At 38.4% G+C, this 22,432-nt stretch overlaps 1 protein-coding gene across 2 annotated transcripts in view; it reads right to left on the bottom strand.

Annotated features, from left to right (window-relative positions):
- Nucleotides 1-22,432, bottom strand: part of ALDH16A1 (aldehyde dehydrogenase 16 family member A1) — a 66,085-nt gene that overhangs the window by 5,729 nt on the left and 37,924 nt on the right. For both annotated transcript variants that reach the window (XM_081970779.1, XM_081970778.1), the window contains 3 exons: nucleotides 19,546-19,713; nucleotides 8,239-8,443; nucleotides 5,809-5,994 (listed from right to left, as the gene is read on the bottom strand). In XM_081970779.1, the coding sequence (XP_081826905.1) occupies nucleotides 5,809-5,994; nucleotides 8,239-8,443; nucleotides 19,546-19,713 (559 nt within the window). The remainder of the gene's footprint in view (nucleotides 1-5,808; nucleotides 5,995-8,238; nucleotides 8,444-19,545; nucleotides 19,714-22,432) is intronic.

The following is a 22,432-nucleotide window of genomic DNA, read 5'->3' as shown; positions in this document are numbered from 1 at the left end:
GGTTCAAGTTGGTGGGTCCTTTCAGTAAAAGTTAAAAAAAGCTTTTTTATTCCTGACAGTTGCCCACCCTCAATATTGCAATCGAATGCTTGTCTTCTCAAATGTCAGACGTATTTGATTCAAAGCATCTCATTTTGAGCAAGTATGGATGGCTAGACAAGATAATACCTGTTATAAGGATTATGAATTTTAAGCCCAAAGGATCCTGTGTCCTATTTGAATGACAGCATTTTCATCCCACAGAGAGAATCTAATAAGCCAGGATTTGTCCATCAATGCTGTTCTGACAACAGAAGGTGATTCTGCTTAATAGTATACACAACAACTGCACAAAACAATGCTACGGCTTTGCTAATTTTGGATTGGGAATAAGGGTTTGTAAAGTGACATTATGTTTTTTATTGTCTACTTTCTCTGTCCCATCTTTAGATCTCCATACATTTTCCCAGTAGATGTAGCACATCCTGCCATTACGACAAGTTTAGACGTACTATTTGCATTTGGAAACCTTTAATATTTTTCCCATCGTGATAATCCAGAGAGTCATGATGAACTCTATGAAATGAAAAGATGCACCAAATCCTCCAAATGGCAAGAAGACAACATATGAGGCGATGGGGAAGCAAATAATAAAATAAGCAAGTCTGCCATGTTTAAAAAGAACCACTTGGATGTTTTGAGAAATTTGAATATGGAGCCCAAAAAGCACACAAGACCCACCTTTTTCAAGTTGCTGGCCTGGCTCAACTTTGATCCAACTATATCGCTCCTGACGGGTTTTTTTATTTGGGGTATTTTAATTGCATTCAATTTATTTAGGGGTTTTTAAACATTGTGTTTTTACTTGTTTTTATCTATCAGTTCACCTCCTCCTTGTATATGTCGTGTATATGTCTTGGTATATGTTTTGTTATATGTATGTCGATATATTTATTTCCTATGTTTTGTTGTACGCCGCCCCGAGTCCTTCGGGAGAGGGTGCGGCTAAGAAATAAATATTATTTATTATTATTATTATTATTATTATTATTATTATTATTATTATTATTATTATTATTATTATTATTATTATTATTATTATTATTATTATTATTATTATTATTACAACTGGATTTACAGGAAAAATAATAATCAAGTCCACCATTAGAGATTTCTGCATATGCAATGATTCCCTCAACTGGTATCTGCCAACTATGCCAGATTATAATTTCACTATTTCTGCATGGCACCTCTTTGCTTAAGGTTCCAGTCCTTTTCTTTAATTGCACCCATTCCCAGAATCCCAAAGAATTATCCAGTTGAAAGGAATACCTCTCACATTTTTTTGACCGATCACAGTTAATCCAAAAAACTCTACTGAGTCAACTGGGTCATGAGTTCTGAAACTCCTTGGCTGCGGTCATTATTTTGCAATTCTACAGAAGACCAGTTTTTGGGAACTGCAGATCTAAAGGCAGCCAACAATCCGCTTAATACTTTGACCAGCAAAACAAAATGAATCATAAAGTTTCCTGGGTTCCTAAAGTAGGCCACATATGTGTATTTGTCTTTTCAGGAAATGACTTCTGCCTAAATCAATCTGTTATGTCCATGCTGTATCCAAAATCTAAGAGGAATGGAAGCTGAGGCATGCTGATTTTAAGGATTTAAATAGTTTATATGTGCATTGAAGATTATAATTTCACCCAGTTTTTTCCTGGTGAAAAGTCGAGAGAGATATTTATAATGTACTTTTCTCCTTTCTCTTTTAATGTACATATTTTAATATTGTTTTAATTTAGGGTTGCTTTATTCTTTTTAACAGAGCCATTTATTTCTGTTTTTCAGTGACAACACATTCCAATAAAGCAGGGATCTCCAAACTTGGCAACTTTAAGGCTTGTGGACTTCAACTCCCACAATGCTCCAGCGGAATGAAAAGAGCAAGAATAAGTAAAGCATTATGGTATGGACCATTGAAAAAGGGTGGGTTAGGTCTTCCAAATATTAGTAATTATTTGGTAGCTAAGTTTGGAGAACTTTGCAGTAAGGAATCGAGTATCACCTTCTTCTGATGGGACTGAAGCTCCCATTATTCCTAACTAGCATGAATAATTACAAGGAACTCGTTATGGTTTGGAAGAATTGCAATGATGAAAATGAAAGTTTTACCAAAAAATAATTTTTTTGTTTTGGATGATCCCAATTAAATTCTCGGATCAAGAATTAAAGCAAATACAAAGGCTGCTGGAGGTGCATTGTAATGGAGGTAAGAGAGCAAGAATAAGTAAAGCATTATGGTATGAACCATTGAAAAAGGGTGGGTTAGGTCTTCCAAATATTAGTAATTATTTGGTAGCTAAGTTTGGAGAACTTTGCAGTAAGGAATCGAGTATCACCTTCTTCTGATGGGACTGAAGCTCCCATTATTCCTAACTAGCATGAATAATTACAAGGAACTCGTTATGGTTTGGAAGAATTGCAATGATAAAAATGAAAGTTTTACCAAAAAATATTTTTTTGTTTTGGATGATCCCAATTAAATTCTCGGATCAAGAATTAAAGCAAATACAAAGGCTGCTGGAGGTGCATTGTAATGGAGGTAAGAGAGCAAGAATAAGTAAAGCATTATGGTATGAACCATTGAAAAAGGGTGGGCTGTGTCTTTCAAATATTAGAAATTATTGGGTAGCTAATCATTTAAAGGTGGTCCCAGATATTATAGTAGTAACTACTATATAACTTAGAGATTTAATATGGAGGGATATAGAGTTGAAAGAGTTAAGAGAAATAGGCGATCCTATAGAAACATATTGGTTTGAAAAGGATATTTAAAAAATTGCTAGGGGGATATAAAATCCCTTTTTAAAAAACTTGATGAAATTATGGAATAAATTGAGATACTGGCCAATCTCTCTTTTAACACCAGTGGTGGAAATGGAGAAATTCCCTAAGATTGAATTGAAAGAATGGATTAGTAAACTAAAAGAAAATCAAATATATAAATGGGAAGACTGGAAGAAAAAGATAAAGAATATAACACAATGGAAAAACATTTTAGCAGTTATTAAATTAAACTGGTTGAATTTAAAACAATTAGAGAAATGGGTAAAAGTGGAAGAAAGATTCAAGGAGAAAGATAGACAGTTAACAAAGTTTGAAATGATTATAAAAGTAGATGAACGAAGAATACATAGGGAACGGAAGAATTGGGAAAATATACAGAATATTAACTGAATTAGAAGAGCAGGCAAAAGGTTTAAAATTGATTTGGGAATCAGATTTGGGAGAAATAAATGATAATGATTGGAAAAATATTTGAAATAGAAGAGTATATAACAGTGATGGCTAACCTTTTTCTAAAGATGTGCCAAAACTGTGTGCGCGCGTGTGCTACTGCGCGCACAAACCCCCCTGTGCATGCACGTGCGACCACCTGCATGGAGGGGGGGGGAGAGTTTTTACCCTTACCATACCAACTGGAAGTTTGGTATGCCCGTTGGGCTGTTTTTCGCCCACTGCAGACTTCAGGAAAGCCTCCGGACCACGTTTGGTCTGGCGTCCAAACTGCCTTCCAATCAACTTTATTAGATGACCTCTAATCCCAGTATCTTCAGAAAGGGAGGAGAAAGACTGCCCCCCTTCACTCGCTACGTGTGTTAGTGTACATTTCAATAAGGTCCTTTCTCTTTAAGTTGCCTTTTACCCAAGCAAAAATTCCAGAAAACCTAGCCATTTCTTGCAGGGAAGAGCGTTCATGTATTTTGGTTACTCTCTTCTCTACTTTTTCAGCTTTTCCCCTCCAAGATTGGAGACTAGAACAGATATACCACAAATCTACACCAGGGCATTGCAACGTAATTTACTAGCAGCCCCTTTGCTAATGATTCCTCATATAGAATTTATCATTTTCACAGCTATTGAACTCTGAACAGACATCATCCCTGGGATTAATAGATTATAGTTAAATCTCCACTGTGCTACCTGTTATGGCCTCAAAATATTTTTCTTACTTAGCTACTGACAACTAAGATTTTATAAATAAAGATATATAAAATTGTATGTAAATCAAGAGCCTTCATCGAGAATTTTTAAAAAATCCCAGCACAGAAAGCTGGGGCCTCCTCTGATAAAAAATGCCTATTTATTTCCATTATTTGCCTTCTGTTCTTTAAGCAGTTGGTAGGTCATAAAGAAAGAGTTTATCTCACCCCACAGGCATTATGTTCACTCAAGAGTTATCTATGAAAAAAATTTGTCAAGCGCATTTGAGAATCCATGTACACCATCTTGCCTTTGTTCTGTTTGTTGATAAAAGATTTCCCAAAATTTGGTTCAGCTGAATTTACCTTTGGAGAGTTCTGGCACCCAGCCTTATTGTAGCGACAAATCACCTATTTTTGCTAGGAGGTCAGCAATTTTATACGAGTTCTTCAAGAACTCTTGGTTTTAGATACATTTAAGCCTCAGAGCGTTATTGAAAATGTGAAAAAATACAGGCTAAAATGACAGAAAGTAGGCACATCATTTGAGAACCCTACCTTAAAGGAATGGAGGATAAATCTATATGTTGTGAAGAAATCATGTGTGACTCTAATACATTGTTTCTCAACCTTAAGAGTAGTGGATTTACTTTTTAAAGTTGCCAAGGTTGAGAAACACTGCTCTAACAGCTGTGATATCTGATTCCTTACTTCTACCATCTTAATTCCTTTCATTTTATTAAATCATCTTAACACCTTGCTTTTATTAATTGTTAAATGAATTACAAATATATTTATGAAACTACTAACAATATGACAGGATACAGGCGTTTGTATAATTGTCTTCTTATGCAACTTCCCAAAGAGAGATTTAGACTCTTCCCAAGTGAGGAATTTCGCATTCTTGGGGTACCACAGAAGACATTCAGCCTGTTTCTTTCAGTCTCAAAAGGATTGGGGGGGGGGGAGAGAAATGTAGACATTCCTAAAGCAAGTTAAAGTAACAACCACCATAAGGATAATAATAACCGCAACTTATTTGGCCTGACCTTTATCCCCCTCTGTTTTGTCCAATAAAACCAGTTTCTTTTCTATAACATCTTCTGAACCCAGCTTTATTACAGCAGACAATGTTAAGAATAGTTTTTGGCTGCCTTGTTCCCAAAAATCCTTGAATTCTTCAAAAGGTGAGAATATTTTGCTCCATTCCGCATTAGTGACTCTCTTTTGCTTTAATTATAATCTTTAGTTCTTTCTGATTCCAAACTTCAAAATCCTGTCTTATGATTTCACCCCATCCCACCAATTGATAGCATTTTCTCATGGAAACATTTCTCATGGAATACATTTTCAAAAATAAATATATTTATAATCCACAGGGAGGATTCTTGTAATTAATTTCAAAATCTTATTTAAAACCCATCGAGCCCCTTAGCCTGCTTGTAAATTTCCCAAATCAAACTTCTAATCAGCCTTTTGCTGCTTCTTCCGAAATAAGATTATTTTGGAATCCTTAAACTTGAATAAAACTTGCCCGAATCACATTTTTATGAGTTTTATATTACGTTTTTATGAGGTTCTGATAGAGTCAATTCCCCAGAGTCTTGCCAAGTGGCCAAAAATATAGTGGGTTGTGTTTTTTTTTTTTGCTAAATAAATAAATATTCCATGAGCAAGGGGGGAAAAAATTACTTAAAAGAGAAATAGGTGATACACTCCCTGGAGTGGTTGAGGTTCACACATAGGGACAGGTACAGGTCAGTCAGATGTTCGTTCATTTCTGCCTTTTTTTTTTTTTTTTTTAGTGATCTGCAAATTAGGTCAGAAAGAAACATTCAGAAAATACCTGAATAAAATCCAGGGCGGGCAAAGGATATCGCTCACTGGGAATAATCACAACGCAGTTGCCACGAGTAATTGCTGGGGCAAACAAGCTGACAAAACTGAGGAGCGGGTGCTCGTCTGGACAGGCAATTCCCACGACACCAAGAGGTTCTCGAAAGTGAATGCAGGCACCATACAGAGTGGTTTCCTGCAGCAGAAAAAGGCACAAGCAAAAAAATCTTCTAGGTTTATGAAGGTCTACAAAAAGAATAAAACTTCCCCCATTAACAAAATCCCTTCTGATTGCCAGCCTCCATTTCCTTTTTAAATCAATCCGCTGAAATATACAATAATACAATACAATACAATACAATAGTAGAGTTGGAAGGGACCTTGGAGGTCTTCTAGTCCAACCCCCTGCCTAGGCAGGAAACCCTATACCGTTTCAGACAAATAGCTATCCAACATCTTCTTAAAGACTTCCAGTGTTGGGGCATTCACAACTTCTGGAGGCAAGCTGTTCCACTGATTAATTGTTCTCACTGTCAGGAAGTTTCTCCTCAGTTCTAAGTTGCTTCTCTCCTTGATTAGTTTCCACCCATATCTAGATGGAAGAGCCTTGGTGGCATGGTGGTTAGAATACAGCAAAGGTGAAGGTAAAGGTTCCCCTCGCACATATGCGCTAGTCGTTCCCGACACTAGGAGGCGGTGCTCATCTCCGTTTCAAAGCCGAAGAGCCCAGCACTTTCCGAAGACGTCTCCGTGGTCATGTGGCCGGCACGACTAAACGCCAAAGGCGCACGGAACACTGTTACCTTCCCACCAAAGGTGGTTAATATTTTTTCTACTTGCATTTTTACTTGCTTTCGAACTGCTAGTTGGCAGAAACTGGGACAAGTAACAGGAGCTCACTCCGTTATGCAGCGCTAGGGATTTGAACCATCAAACTGCTAATTTTCCAATGGACAAGCTCAGCGTCTTAGCCACCCTTATTAGAATACAGTATTGCAGGCTAATTCTGCTGACTGCCAGCAGTTCGATCTTGACCGGCTTAAGGATGACTCTGTCTTCCATCCTTCCGAGGTTGGTAAAACGAGGACCCAGATTTTTGGGGGGGCAATATAGTGACTCTTCAGTCTGCTTAGAGAAGGCTATAAAGCACTGTGAAGTCTTAAGTGCTATTGCTAGTGCTTTGATTTTCATTTCATACACAAATTTCTTTTCCTTTCTTATGAGGGTTTCCCTAACCCAAAAGAGAGTTGCTAGACCCCTGCAGCCCCAATCTTAGCATTGCAAGGTGGGCCAGGTAAGAACAACACCCAAAGTACCAGCTGTAACTGTATAGTAAAATTCCATTCACAGAATCCTTCCAGTCTGATAATCCATCTCTCTCTGCTCACCTTTTCAGTTGAAGAACCTCGGCAGGGTCCCTTCTGAGATGCTTGCCACACCCTTATTGCTTCTGTGGGCTCAGCTGCCTCTTATCTAAGGCTGTCTAGTCAGTAGTTCTTATCTTCCAAACATATTCCCACATACCTTCAGTTGTTGGTACATTTGGGGCCAGGAATGCAGAGGGGAGTTTTAACTCTTGCTATGGTATGCACAGAAGCCTCCATAAGTTGCCTCTGAGGCATTTTAGCCTGGGGAAGACCTCTCTCTATTTGCAATTGTACCCAGCAGGGTTCTCCTCTTCATTCATGTTCACATGCAAATACAACTCTGCTCCGCTCTGCAAGAGGAGCTCCTTCGTGTGGAACTTTTCAGTACTTTTAAGAATACTAAAGAGGGAAACTGCCAACCTCCCAAGAAGATCAGATAGGAAACATGACAGGATAAGCTAATCATGCTTTATTGCGAGGCTGCACTAACAGAACTTTGCAAGCCTGAAAGTACAATTCTCCCTCCATTTTTTTTCATTTATAGCAGATCTTTTCTAAATTTCTTTCTTTGTCCATTACTCGATTGAAGGCTGCTCCCTCCCTGATTATTCTCTACGTATAAGGAGGGGGGGAGACTTTTTGCAAGGTCATTTCATTACAGGAATAGTGTCCTATAAATGTGCCTACCTACTACCATATGGCCAACTCTTTTTGGCATTAACCTTCACAACTGTCTTTACTTTTGCATTCTTCAGATATATGGCCCAAGTCCCAGAAATCCTTAGCCAGAACAGCCATTGCTGAGGCTTCTGTGAATTGAACTCCACATATCTAAAGGGCACCAATGTTGGAGAAAGCTATTTTAGAATTTTGAGCAGAAATAATTTTTTTGTTATTTTTTTACAGCAGGGGTTGAACCCAATACCTTTTGTTCATAAAGCTTAATTCTTGGGCACTGAGTTTGGTCTCACATCTCAAACTCTTCCAGGCATTCAGCCACATTCCATCCATCAACAGTTACAGAGAGCAAAGTGCATCGTATGTAGCCAAGGAAAAGGCCCTGTTATTCTTACCTGCACAACTCCACCATATTTGTCCGAGTAAGCTGCCCAATAAAATAGCCGGCGCACACTAATATCCACCTCCATCAAAGCTTTCTCTTTTTCTATACCCATTAATGATTCCAGCTGTGATGCAATCCCAGCTCGACGGAGTTCCAGATTTTCAGCCAGGTAGTACAAGATCTGGGCCCGGGCATGTGCCGTTTTCTTCGCCCATCTGTTATGAGACCAACCCAAAGTTAGAAAGGAAAACTACCGTAGCACTATCATTCATAGAATAACCCTTCATGAGAATGACTATCTTTATTGCATCAAGAAAAAAAAAATATTTAGCCTAAAATGCCAACTTGGAGGGCGGGGCTTGCTGCCAGCACGAATGGCTGCTTGGACGGAGAGCTCCGTTAACAGCAGCAAGATCTAACGTCCGGAGGGGTTTGCTGAAAAGATTTTGATAAACCAAGCCTTCCTGGAGGGAAGACTGAAGAGAGAAGGTTGGTTTGGCATGACCATAGGATGGCAATTCATGGTCTGTGCTTGAAATCTCCTTCATAACCCTGGGCGTGGAAGAGGGCGAACATTAATGGCCGTCCCAAAGCGCTGACAACAGTTCAAAGCAAGTGAGGATTTATTACAGAGAAGCTGCCGGAGTTGCAAGTGATTTAACAGATTCCTGATCTTGGTGGAAGGTATTTTTATTCCAAAACAGCTCAAGAGATTAAGGGCTCCAAGAGGAAGTGGGGGGGGCTGCTTATCCCCTTCCATTACAGCGAGAGTAATATGCTGAGTGAAGGCTAGAGGCTATCTTCTTTTACTCTCTGAACTGTCCGATGAGCTAATCTAAATCTAATTTGTTAACATAACAAAGGCCGGCTGTAAATAACTTTGACTACACAGATCTCTTCAGGGGGATTGAGTTAATTATCCAAGGCTTGAAGGCCTGAAGGAAGAAGGAGGAAGAAGGAAAAGGAAGGATTATAACTTTGCTACATATGCCTGTGGTTAGTCTGCAGTTGGTTAGCTTCTGGAAGAGTGGAAGAGCGACATCTACTGGCGAAATTTGGAATTTCCCCCCCTCTTAATACCTTAAGAGAAAACAGGAATTTTGGTGACTATATTCTCTGGATAACAAGAGAGCTGACTACTAGAGATTATTGAGGCTAATCTTTGGACACTACTAATAGAAACAACTGGAGAGAGAGAAAGAAGATCTAACGGAGCAGGGGAACCCAGAACATTCTCATATAATTATCCAACACAGGAGGATCGCATCTAAGGTTGAACTTAAAAAATAGGAATTAATGCTATAATACTACCATCAAAGGAATATACTGTTATTGTTATTGCTGTAAGATTATTAATCCCAACTCTTTTCGATATTATTGGCATTAGTACTGATTAATTTAGGAGATTGTTTGATCACAATATAAGTAATAACTATAAGCAATTTACTCTTAGATTTTATTAAGTTAATAAAATAGATTAATAGATTAATAGAAACTTAGGAGTATTATAAGTGTGACATACACACACACATATATATACAGTGATAAATTGATAAGTCTCTCTCACTCGCTCCCTCCCTATCCTATGACAGTTGTTCTCACATAACATACGAACTTATTGATATATAGAGTTTACTACCCCCTATTACTATTTAAAATTGATAATTGAGTAGAGGAAGAGGGAAGAGGAGAGGGAGAGGGAGGAGAGGGAGAGGAAGGAAGGCAGGAAGGCAGGAAGGCAGGAAGAAAGAAAGAAAGAAAGAAAGAAAGAAAGAGGGAGGGAGGGAGGGAGGAAGAAAGAAAGAAAGAAAGAAGAAAGAAAGAAAGAAAGAAAGAAAGAAAGAAAGAAAGAAAGAAAGAAAGAAAGAAAGAAGAACTGGAGAAAGTTACGAGGGAGAGAAGAAAGTGGGAGTTCTGGAGAAAAACTAAAGTAGGGATCCAATTCTTCCAAAAAATGACAAGTAGTACAAATTTAACGAAAATTGGCACAGGGAGGAAGCCAGCATCTCAGCCATCCCTAGTGGCTGCCAGTCCTTCGAACCAAATATCTTCGGAGGATATTTCACAATATCAGTTCGTTTCACACTGCTCCTGACGGGTTTTTTAATTTTGTGACTTTTGGAATTTTATTAGGGGATTTTAAATTGTGTTTTAACTGTCTTTATTCATCTTCCCACCTCCTCCATGTACACGTATTCGTTTATTTTGTGTGTGTATTGTCCATATTGTTTTTATGTGTTTTATTGTACGCCGCCCCGAGTCCTTCGGGAGAGGGTGCGGCTAAGAAATAAATTATTTTATTATTATTATTATTATTATTATTATTATTATTATTATTATTATTATTATTATTATTATTATTATTATTATTATTATTATTATTATTATTATTATATGCTCCAGAGAGAAAGATCCAATTCAACTAAGGAATTGCAGATGATATTACAGACCATGCAGGAGGTAATGGCTAAAAATCATGAAGAACTTAAAAAGGATATTAGAGAAATAAGGAATGATACTGTAGAATTAAAGGAGAGAATGCAGAAGATGGACGATAAATTTTCCAGGAACAGATCAATAAACACGAACAAAGAATAAATGTAATAGAAGGAAGGTTGGAAAAGGAGGATGAAAAAATGGAGCAGCTGAGTTCTAGGCTGATCCAGGCAAACAAGGAAGTTGAGTTAACGGTCCTCGCGTTAGAATCGGAGAAAGCAGCCCAATTCCTACGGTTCCAGAACGTAAAGGAAGAAAAAAGCGAGGATTTACCAGACACGATGGCAGACCTTATGGCAAAGGCTTTGGGAATAGAAAAGGATGAGATGGCAAGTGAGATCGACGAGACGTATAGAATACAGACAAACTACGCAAAAAAGAATAATCTACCAAGAGAAGTCCATGTAAAGTTTGTAAAAAAATCAATACGTGACGAGGTGCTGAATAGCACAAGAGGCGACCTGATAATTTACAATCAACGACAACTAACAGTTCTAAAACAGGTACCGAGGAGAATTAGAGAATTAAGAAGGCCCTATCAATTTTTAACGTCTGTCCTGAACAAATTTGAAATTAACTTCAGATGGCTGATGCCGGAGGGCGTACTGGTAACTTGGAGAGATAGAAGATTCAGAATAGACACGATGGAACAAGTGGAAGATTTTTACAATACTCTTGTTGGGCAGGAGGATGAGAAAGATGAAGGAGAACAGTCGGGAGCAAGGAGGCAAGGACTCAGGGCACAGATAAGAAGAGAAAAGGAACCAGTGGAGACACGAAAGGAGAAAGAAGTCGTTCTAGACGAAAAAAGGGAAGAACCAAAGGAAGTGAGAGAAACAAGGGCAACAAGAAGCACACGACCTAAATACACATAGAAGTATGTCGGGAGAAATCAAGATTCTATCATTGAATATTAATGGTCTAAACTTACCCCAGAAGAGAAAAACAATATTTAATAAACTAAAACATTTGAATTACATATAATTGCAATGCAAGAGGTCCATATGACTAAAAAACAGATCCAGATCTTAGAATGTCCTAGATTGGGTAAACTTTACACGGCACTAGCTGATCAAAAGAAAAGAGGAATAGCATTATATGTCAAAGACACGATCCAGACTAAACTAATTTATCATGATGAGGAAGGGAGAATATTAATCGTAGAAATAATGTTAAACCAAAAAAAGGTGTCACTGGTTGTAATATATGCACCTAATGAAGGCCAGGAAAATTTCTATCATAGACTACATAGCATTATTCAAGAGATGGGAAATGAAAATGTTTGTTTACTGGGTGACTTCAATGCTATAGTTGACCCGAAACGGGACTATAAAAGTGGAAAGAAGAGAAAAGGAGCTAGGAGAACTTTGCCAAGGTCATTCTTCCAAATGGCTGAAGAACTTAATCTGTATGATGTATGGCAAGAAAGATGTCCAGAGGGAAAGCAATATACTTTCTACTCGAATAGACATGAATCCTGGTCAAGGATAGATATGGTCTGGCTGCCGATGGAGTTAATTTCGGAAGTGAAGGAGATAGATATAGAACCCAATCTATGGGCTGACCACAATCCCATGAGGATTATATGGAAAAAACAAAGGGGCAGTTATCGTTGGTTACTCAATAGATCAATCCTAAAAGATCAGGAATATATTAAAAGAGTTAACCAGGAATTAAGATTTTTCTTCAAAGAAAACGGGCCAGGAGATACATCCATACAAAACTTATGGGATACAACTAAGGCATTTATAAGAGGGGTCACAATATCAGCCACAGCTAGGAAGAAAAAAACTGAGAATCTAAAAATAAGAGAGCTGAAAGAAAGGTATAGAAATTTAGAGAGTGAACTTCAAAAGAAACCGCAGAACAGAAGTATAAAAGGAAATATGGAATTGATTAAACATGAATTGGCTATATTTGAAAAAGCAAAATTGGCACAATCTATAAAAAAAGCAAAACAAAACTTCTTTGAGAATGCAAATAAACCGGGGCGGTGGCTATCCTAAAGGTTGAGGAAGCAGAAGCAAGAGAATTGGATCAATAAACTACAAGATGAAAAAGGCGAGATCTGCTACCAACTAGAGGAAAAGAAAAGGATCACCCAAGAGTTCTATGAACAATTATATAGAGAAAATCGAGACCATACAAAGGAAGGAATATTACAGTACTTGGAAAAGTCAGATCTGCCAAAGGTACCAGAGGAGATTAAGGACATGCTCAATGAGGACATTAAAACATCAGAGATAATTGAGGCCATACAAAGACAAAAGAATAATAAAGCTGCAGGGCCGGATGGGTTGCCAGAGGAAATATATAAAGAATTCCAGGATATACTTGTCCCAACGTTGTTGGAAGTCTATAACGCTGTGTTGAAAGAGGCGACGACACCGTTATCATGGACGGAGGCTAATATTGTATTATTACCTAAGGCGGACACAGACCAGGTGTTTATACAAAACTACAGACCAATCTCACTGCTAAATGCAGATTACAAAATCTTTGCTTCAATAATAGCAGAACGGTTGAAAAAATTTCTTACATCATTCATCCATACAGATCAAAACGGATTCCTCCCCAGAAGACAAATTAAAAACAAAATGAGAATTATGCTGAACATTCTTGAATATTATGAAGTGCACAATGAAAAACAGGTTGCACTAATCGTTCTCGATGCCCAAAAGGCATTTGATAATGTCAACTGGGAATTTTTGCACCAACAATTAGAATACATGGATTGTGGGGATAAATTTATAAACACGATCAGAGCAATTTATACAAACCAAAAAGCCAAAGTAATAATCAATGGTGAATTAACACAAAGTATTGTAATCCAGAAAGGTACAATCCCCCCTGCTGTTTATACTAACTCTAGAAGTATTAGCCAGGAATGTATGTAAAGAGGTACAGATAAAGGGACTAGAAATCAAAAAGGAGCAATTTAAGTTACAGGCCTTTGCGGACGATCTAGTGTTTGTGTTAGAAGATCCTATAAAGTCTGGTACGAAACTCATTGAGGAATTGACAGAGTATGGGAAAATAGCGGGTTTAAAGATAAATATGACAAAGACCAAAATGCTGACTAAAAATATGACATCAAAAGCAAAAGAGGAGTTAACGAAGAAATTGGGTATCCAAATTGTCAAAAAAGTTAAATATCTTGGTATACATTTATCTGCGATGATCTGTGTGACCATCAAAGAAGATAATTATACTAATTTGATTAAGAAAACTAAGAAAGATCTAGAAAGATGGAAAAACCTACAACTGTCCCTGATGGGCAGGATCACAGTTATAAAAATGAATATATTACCAAAATTTCTTTTCCTATTTCAGAATATTCCCATTAAATTAGAAAAAGGTGTCTTCAAGGATTTGAATCAATTGGTTTCAAAATTTATTTGGCAGGGAAGAAAACCAAGAATAAAACTTAAGGCTATGCAAGACACTAAGGAAAAGGGAGGATTTGGTGTACCAGATTGGGAACTCTATTATACTGCGGCCATACTAACATGGCTAAGGGAATGGATAATGCTGAAAAATAAAAGATTACTCAAATTGGAAGGCCATGACCTCCAAGCAGGCTGGCATGCCTTCCTCTGGTATGAAAAAGGATCTGCACACAAATATTTAAGTAGACATTACATCAGACAATCTCTGTTACTAATATGGAACAAAATTAAACATGACCACTATACTAAAATACCTATTTAGCTATCTACGATGGAAGCATACATACACCCAAATTTAATCAACATGGAAAATATAGTCACATATAAAGAGTTATTGAACAGGCAGGGGGAGATCAAAACTAGATCAGAATTGACATCACTAGGAGTACAAGTAGAATGGTGGTCTTATTTACAGATACAATCAAGGCATGCACAGGATAGGAAGAACGAAGGTATTGCCAAAGACTACACAATATTAGATAAACTTTTGATACAGACAGAAAACAGACTGATCAAAGTGCTGTATAGATTCTTGTTGGAATATAAACTAGAGGAGGAACATGTCAAAGAAACTGGGTGAAAAATTTCGGTTACAATGTGGAATTGGCTAAGTGGGAAAAACTTTGGATACTTAATCAGAAACTAACATTGGCTACGGGGTATAAAGAAAATCTTTATAAGATGTTCTACAGATGGCATCTCCCCCCAGCACGGCTTTCCAAAATGTTCAAAAATCTGGCCCCAAATTGCTGGAAGTGTAAAAAAACACCAGGCACTTTCTATCATATGTGGTGGACGTGCAATGAGGCAAAAAAAATATTGGAAAATGATTCAATCATGGTTAGAACAAATGGTGGGAGAACAAATTATGTTTAAACCAGAAACTTTTCTCCTAGGCATAATACCGGAGGGGTTTAAGAAAGATACACTTTATCTAATTATACATATACTAACTGCAGCGCGCATAACCTATGCACAATATTGGAAAAAAGAAAATATACCATCAGAGCTAGATATAATCAGAAAAGTGTTGGCCTGTGCAGAAGCAGATAGGCTCACTCTTCAACTTAAAAATAAAGGGGAATCAGAATATTTTGAAGTATGGAATAGATTTTATGATTGGTATAAGACAAGATGACAAGACTGGAACAAATGTATATATTGTGATTGGACAGAAGGATAGACAATGTATTAAGTAGATTAATTGTTAATGGTTGAAACTAGCTGTATATAATGTGAATGTATGGTTACTCCGACTCCGCGGTATTGCATTGTTTTAAATGTAAAAATAATAAAAATATATTAAAGAAAAAAAAAGAAAAAAAATATTTAGCCCAAAATGCCAACTTGGGGTAGCACAGTGGCTCAGCAATTAAGAAGCTGGGTTTGTTGGCAGGAAAGCTGGCAGCCCAGGTCGAGACCCAAGCACCACGTGACAGGGTGAGCACCCATGCTTACCTCAGCTCCTGCCAACCTAGCAGTTTGAAAGCATGCAAATGCGCGTAAATAAATAGGTACCACTCTAGTGGGATTATAACAACACTCGGTGACGTCATGTTGGTCACACGACTGTGGAAATGTCTTCGGACAGCACTGGCTCAATGGCTTTGAAACGGAGATGAGCCCTGCCCCCTGTAGTCAACAATGACTAGTGGAGTAAAATATGCAGGGACTCCTTACTTTATGCCAACTTCCACAGCAGCTAAGTGAATGCCCAAACAGCAGGAAAAGGCAAGGGAATGCCAATCAACCAATCAATTCAGCCAATTTGTTTCCCTAGGAATCATTCTCAGGACATGTGATCTAAACCAAACCTTTTCTAAATGCAAACTCCAGGAGTAAAAGCAAACCTAGACAGAAGCAAAGAGGGAACTACTAGCTTGGGAATTCTGAAAGTTGAAGAAGTCCATACATCTTAAAGCTTACCAAGCCTAGGAAACAGTGATCTGTATCAATTTATTTATTTGTCTTACCCCCCCTCTAATAGTTGGGGAAAGCTGGGCTGGAAAGACAAGCTTGGAAGATATTTGGAAGATATATATATATATATATATATATATATATATATATATATATATATGTGTGTGTGTGTGTGTGTGTGTGTGTGTGTGTGTTATATATATATATATATATATATATATATATATATATATATATATATATATATATATATATATATATATATATATATATATATATATATATATATATATATATATTAGTGTTACAACCCCTGGTATGCCTAAATATGGGAGGAAGGTCACTACTCCCTCTTTCTGTCCTTCGGCTTCATCACAGAAGACCATGCAGGCAGAAAACCATATTTTTTTATTTTTTTTAATGTTGCCTTTTATATTTGTGTTGTATTTGTACTGATAAATAAATAAAGGGAGTAGATATATATATCTACGAAAACATATATATATATATATATATATATATATGTGTGTGTGTGTGTGTGTGTGTGTGTGTGTGTGTGTGTGTGTGTTGTATTTGTGCTGATAAATAAATAAAGGGAGACTTTATTTACTCTATACACAAATACAACACAAATATAAAAAGGCAACATTAAAAATAAAAATATGGGTTTCTGCATGGTTTTCTGTGATGAGCCGAAGGACAGAAAGAGGGAGGAGTGAGCTCCCTCCCATATTTGGGCATACCAGGGGTTGTAACACAAACACACACACACACACACACGTATGTCTGTCTGTCTGTCTGTCTGTCTGTCTGTCTGTCTGTCTGTCTGTCTGTCTCTGTGTGTTGTATTTAGGCATACCAGGGGTTGTAACAGCAATACATATAGGAGTGAGCTCCCTCCCATATTTGGGCATACCAGGGGTTGTAACACAAACACATACTTATTTCCCTGGCTCAGCTGATAAAGGAAGAGAAGCCTGTGGCATAGTGGTTAAGACTCTTGCCTAGAGTATAATACAGCCCAGGTTTGAATCCCAGTAAGGGTATGGCTAGCTGATGAGAGCTAAATAGCTCGAAATGGATCTATACTAGTCTCCCTTTATTTTATCAGCACAAATACAACACACACACACACACACACACACACACACACACACACACACATATATATATATCCCTCTTCCCCCTCCCTCTCTTTCACACACACACACACACACCAATAGTCCCTCTAGCATATTGCACAAGATGAGGTGAAGACAGCAAGAAATAAAACAGTACTTTTGCCAAAATATATAAATAACATTTCCAAACATGCATACATTCCTTCCACTCCGTCAAGATTCAGAAGATGAAATTGTATTTGGGTTAAAAAAAAATTGGAACCAATCGCAAAAGTGTGCTTAAGTATCACTCTGCAAGACATAAAAAAAGAAATGTGCAGACAGTCTTCGGCTTACAACAATTCATTTAGTGATAATTCAAAGTTACAATAGCATTGGACCATTTTTCACACAAATGGCCATTGCAGTTTCCCTGCGTTCAGGGAATCAAAATTCGGATGATTAGCAACTGGTTAATATTTATGACGGTTGCAGTGTCCCAAGGTCATGTGATCACATTTTGTGACTTTCTGATAAGCAAAATCACTAGGGAAGTTGGATTCACTTAACACCTGTGTTACTAACATAACAACCGCAATGATTCACTTAACAACTGTGTTACTAACTTAACAACTGCAGTGATTCAGTTAACAACTGTGGCAGGAAAGGTAAAAAATGGGGCAAAATTTACTTAACTATTAGTAACCGAAATTTTGGGCTCAAATTCACATGGTCTTCTTTTGTTGCCCTGCACGCAGGAGAACAGAACTGCAAGACAGGTTAGGGAATGGGATGGGAGTGAGGATTTTGCATTATCATTGGTTGGAATGGGGTGGAAGTCAGGATTTTGCATTATGATTGCTCATAAATAAGAAAGAACCAGTAAAAGAGAAATGGAAAAATTTCTATCTGCAGATCAGCGTTTTTCAGTCTTGGCAAGTTTAAGAAGAGTGAACTTCATGCTGCCTTGGGAATTCTGGAATTGAAGCCCATGCACCCTAAAATTGCCAAAGTTGAGAAGCATGAGTCTACACTACAGTTTAAGATTTTCCTGTTTTATTTAAGAGTTTGGTGCAATTAAAAAAACCAGTTGTAGTTTCCCTAACAAATAGTGATTAAAGTGATATGAACCATTACTGGACTTTTTGTGAGAAACTGAAATTAAAAGTTGATTTGGGCTTTGATGATTAGATATAGGATTATGGAAATAATGTAGACAAATGTTAATCTTAGAGTAAGAGTTTGATATATTTTTTCTTACATCTACTAAAGAAAGTTGGAAGTCATTCTTTTTTGGTTTTCCTTCTATTCCTCTTTCTTTCTTACAGTTTCATTCTTTTTCTTTCCTCAGCCTGTTCTTTTTTCAAATCTGTTTTTTTATTCTTTATCCCTTGTTTTTTTTTATGTATGAAGGATCAGATATTCAGCCATTATAATTCTACATTCCTTATTTGTAGAAATCATATCAAGATTTAGAATGAAATCCACTGGGAGCCATCTCATACAAGGCAGCCTCTGGGTCTCTCTAACCAAAAAGTGTTTGATCAATAGAGTAGCTCAATATTTGTAGCTCAGGGTTGCACTGTAGGGTCCTTGGTGCTCTCTGAGCTTGATGGTTTTCTTGCAGATATTTCATTACCAAACTAGGTAATATCATCAGTACTAGGAGGGAGTGGAGTTTGCTCTTACGTTTATATACTAGTGGCTTCCCCTATCAGTGTTGCTCGGTTGCTTCGCAAACAGTGTTTTGATTGGTGCCAGGTCTCCACAGCCTCAGGCAGAGAAGGGCTGTTCTGCACCCCTCCCACAAATGTTCTTTAAAATACAGAGTTCCCCAGCATTCCTTTAGGAACCTCCAACATGGAAACCGTGGTTACTCATCCTAAAATGAATTCTCATTACCTGGAGCTTCAAAATTTGCTATTTGCTGGGAAGATGCGTAGCTAAAAGTCAGTCTACATTTAGTGCACATCTGACTTTGGGGATATTTCTCCATAACCAAGCAAATGTGTACTCCCTGTGCAGTTCACACTCCTTGCTTGCTGAATCTGGATGTCACAAAGCAAAGCCCATATTTTGTAATTAACTCCCTCGCCCCGTGTTGGCTGGCAGAGTGCTGCAGGAGACTGAGTGCTGCCACACCCACTGGCCACGCCCCCTGGCCACGCCCACTCAGCCAGTCATTAGGGCAGAGAACCAGTTGTTAAAAAATTTGCAGCCCACCACTGAATCTATTGTAATTTCAAATGATCACTATGGAACCAGTCATTAAGCAAGGACTACTTACTGTATCAGAGAAGCATCCCAAGTCCCTGGGTTAGATGCTAAGCTAAATGAAAGGTCTGGACTCACCCGGAAGCTGCTTTCTGAGCAGCCTCCACTGCGTTATGGATGTCCTTCACGTTCCCATCTGCCACGAGGGCCGCTGCTTTGCCTGCATGGTCAAGGATGGCTCGGGAACTCAAGGAATCTGGTCTTTTCTGAGCACCACCGTAGTACAACTTGTAGGTTTGGTCCATGCTGCGGGAAGGGAGGGAGGAAGGAAAAAGGAAGAGAGGGAGGAAAAGGAAAGAAAATGAAGGGAGGGAGGAGGAACTGTAATAGAGCTTTTGCCTCTTGTTTTTTTGAATCCATTTCAAAACACAGCTGAAAAGGCCACAAACTCTGGGTGGGTGCCTGGATTTTATGGATAGGTTGAGACTTCCCGAGGATGAGATTCTCTAGAATAGGATAGGCTGCAAAGTGGTTTGGTAAGTGAAAATGTCTGGATATTAGACAAAGTCCTTCTATTAAGCTTAGTTCTATAGAATAGAATAAGAATAGAATAGGAATTCTTTATTGGCCAAGTGTGATTGGGCACATAAGGAATTTGTCTTTGGTGCATATGCTCTCAGCGTACATAAAGAAAAATAAAATAGAATACATTCATCAAGAATCATAAGATACAAAACTTAGTGATAGTCATAGGTTTCTAATAAGCAATCAAACCATACTAGGAAACAAATAAAACAATATCCCTGCGACCAATTCGCTCGCACAGAGAGGGACTCCTCCAGGTGCCGTCCACCAGACAGTGCCGAGGGGCGGCGCCTAGGGGTAGAGCCTTTTCTGTGGCGGGCCCAGCCCTGTGGAATGACCTCCCTCCGGATATTAGGACTACCTCTGACCTCCGCTCCTTCCGTGTAAAGCTCAAGACCCACCTATTCCAAGTAGCTGGCCTGGCTCAACCATGATCTAACTATATCGCTCCTGACGGGTTTTTTATTTGTGTAATTTAATTGTATTTATTTATTTAGGGGTTTTTAAATATTGTGATTTTAATTGTTTTTATCCATCAGCCCACCTCCTCCTTGTACACGTCTTAGTACACGTTTTTGTTATATGTATGTCTTGTCCAGATATGTATTTTATATGTTTTATTGTACGCCGCCCCGAGTCCTTCGGGAGAGGGTGCGGCTAAGAAATAAATATTCATTCATTCATTCAATATAAATCGTAAAGATACAAGCAACGTGGTTATAGTCATAAGTGGGAAAAGATAGGTACTAGGAAGGATGAGAAGAATAATAGTAATACAGTCTTAGTAAATTATTTGACAGTGTTGTGGAAATTAGTTGTTTAGCAGAGTGATGATGTTTGGGGAAAAACTGTCCTTGTGTCTAGTTGTTCTGGTGTGCAGTGCTCTATAGTGTTGTTTTGAGGGTAGAAGTTGAAACAATTTATGTCCAGGATGTGAGGGGTCTGTAGATATTTTTACAGTCCTCTTTATGTTCAAAGACTACAAATAACAACCCCGTATTTCCTCAAAACTGAGATACAAAAGATGGCTAGGAATTATCTGGTTATTTAATGGGAAGGGAAAGGCTTTATATCTTTGCTGAAATGTCCCTCAGTCGCTGGGCATGAGAGAACCAAGCCTCTGCTATTGATCATAGGGAGGGGTCACATCCCTGCTCACTCCAAAGTCCACATCCCTGCTGCCTCATAAAGCTTACTTATTCATCTGGGCCCCATTATTGTTCTTGTTATTAGGTGAAGTGGGGGAACTTCGTACATTGAACTTTACAAGAAGGATTAGGTGTTGTTGGCCAATGAATCGGAGTAGATGCTGAGATTTAAATAATGGCGAACCCTTGATCCTAACCACTTTTTCAAAAACACATTAATGAGCTGCGCTCCAGAACTAGGCAATGGCTCCCTCTTGAACAAAAACTCAACAATAAAGATCCTTTCCTGTTTTTTTCTTAAGCTTTATTGTAATTCTCCATTCTTGCTGAAAGGTTAATTAGGACACATATCTCATAAATCTTGCACCTGTTGTAAAGCTTCAGCAACTCTGGATAAAGTGACATGGGTCATTTTCCCCCAATAAAAATGTAGCCTAGAGATAAAGGGGCCCCAGCATCTTTATTGTAATGTTTAAGGTCCTGGACAGAAGCCAGGTAACTGTTTCTAGTCCTCCCAGTAGCATGTACTTCTCCTCTCAACCCAACCCATCTACCAAGATTGTTGCTGTGGGAAAATAGAAGTAAGGAGTCTGATGCATACCACCTTGAGCTGCATAATAGAGAAGGCAAAATATACATCTGATAACATGCAAACACCAAGCTAGCACATATGCTCATTAGGTCTAGCCGCCCTTTTAACATTTCCCCATAATGCAAGGGTTTGACAGGAGTGTTCAGGGATTGTGTAACAACACACCACAGGATAATTCACTATGGCAGGGGTCACCAACCTTTAGGACCCCAGGGATGACTAAATTCATAATTTTAAATCTAGTGGACAACTAATATGAATTAGGGATGGGATGGGGTCCTTCAGGCACTTAGCTTGGCTACCTGTTAGCGGAGACAAGCATCCAGGGTCAACCCTAGGTTTGCTGTCCATTGCAGCTAGGAATCTCAAATATGGCCAAGAATGAATGATTGTCTTGTAAGGAGGCCAGGCACTAGATCGGACCCCTGCAAACTCTGTCTTTTGAGGAGCCTGGCCGAAGTTTCCCACACCGCTCACTGAAGCGTCTGGACTCTCAGGGAGGGAAGGACAGAAGGGCTGGAGCTACTAAACAAGCAGCCAAGCTAAGTGCCTGAAGGACCCCATCCCATCAGCAAGCGGGAGTAATTGCTTCGGTGAGCCATCTCTCGGACTACCAGTGGTTCACAGACCAGCACTATGGGTCTAGTTCCTTTAATAATTCATCATCAAAGCATTACAAAAAGCTGGTAGTCATAAGAAT

The sequence above is a fragment of the Natrix helvetica genome (assembly GCF_964273705.1).
Source record: "Natrix helvetica genome assembly, chromosome: Z".
Taxonomy (NCBI): domain Eukaryota; kingdom Metazoa; phylum Chordata; class Lepidosauria; order Squamata; family Natricidae; genus Natrix; species Natrix helvetica.
This window is presented reverse-complemented; position numbering and strand designations above follow the sequence as displayed.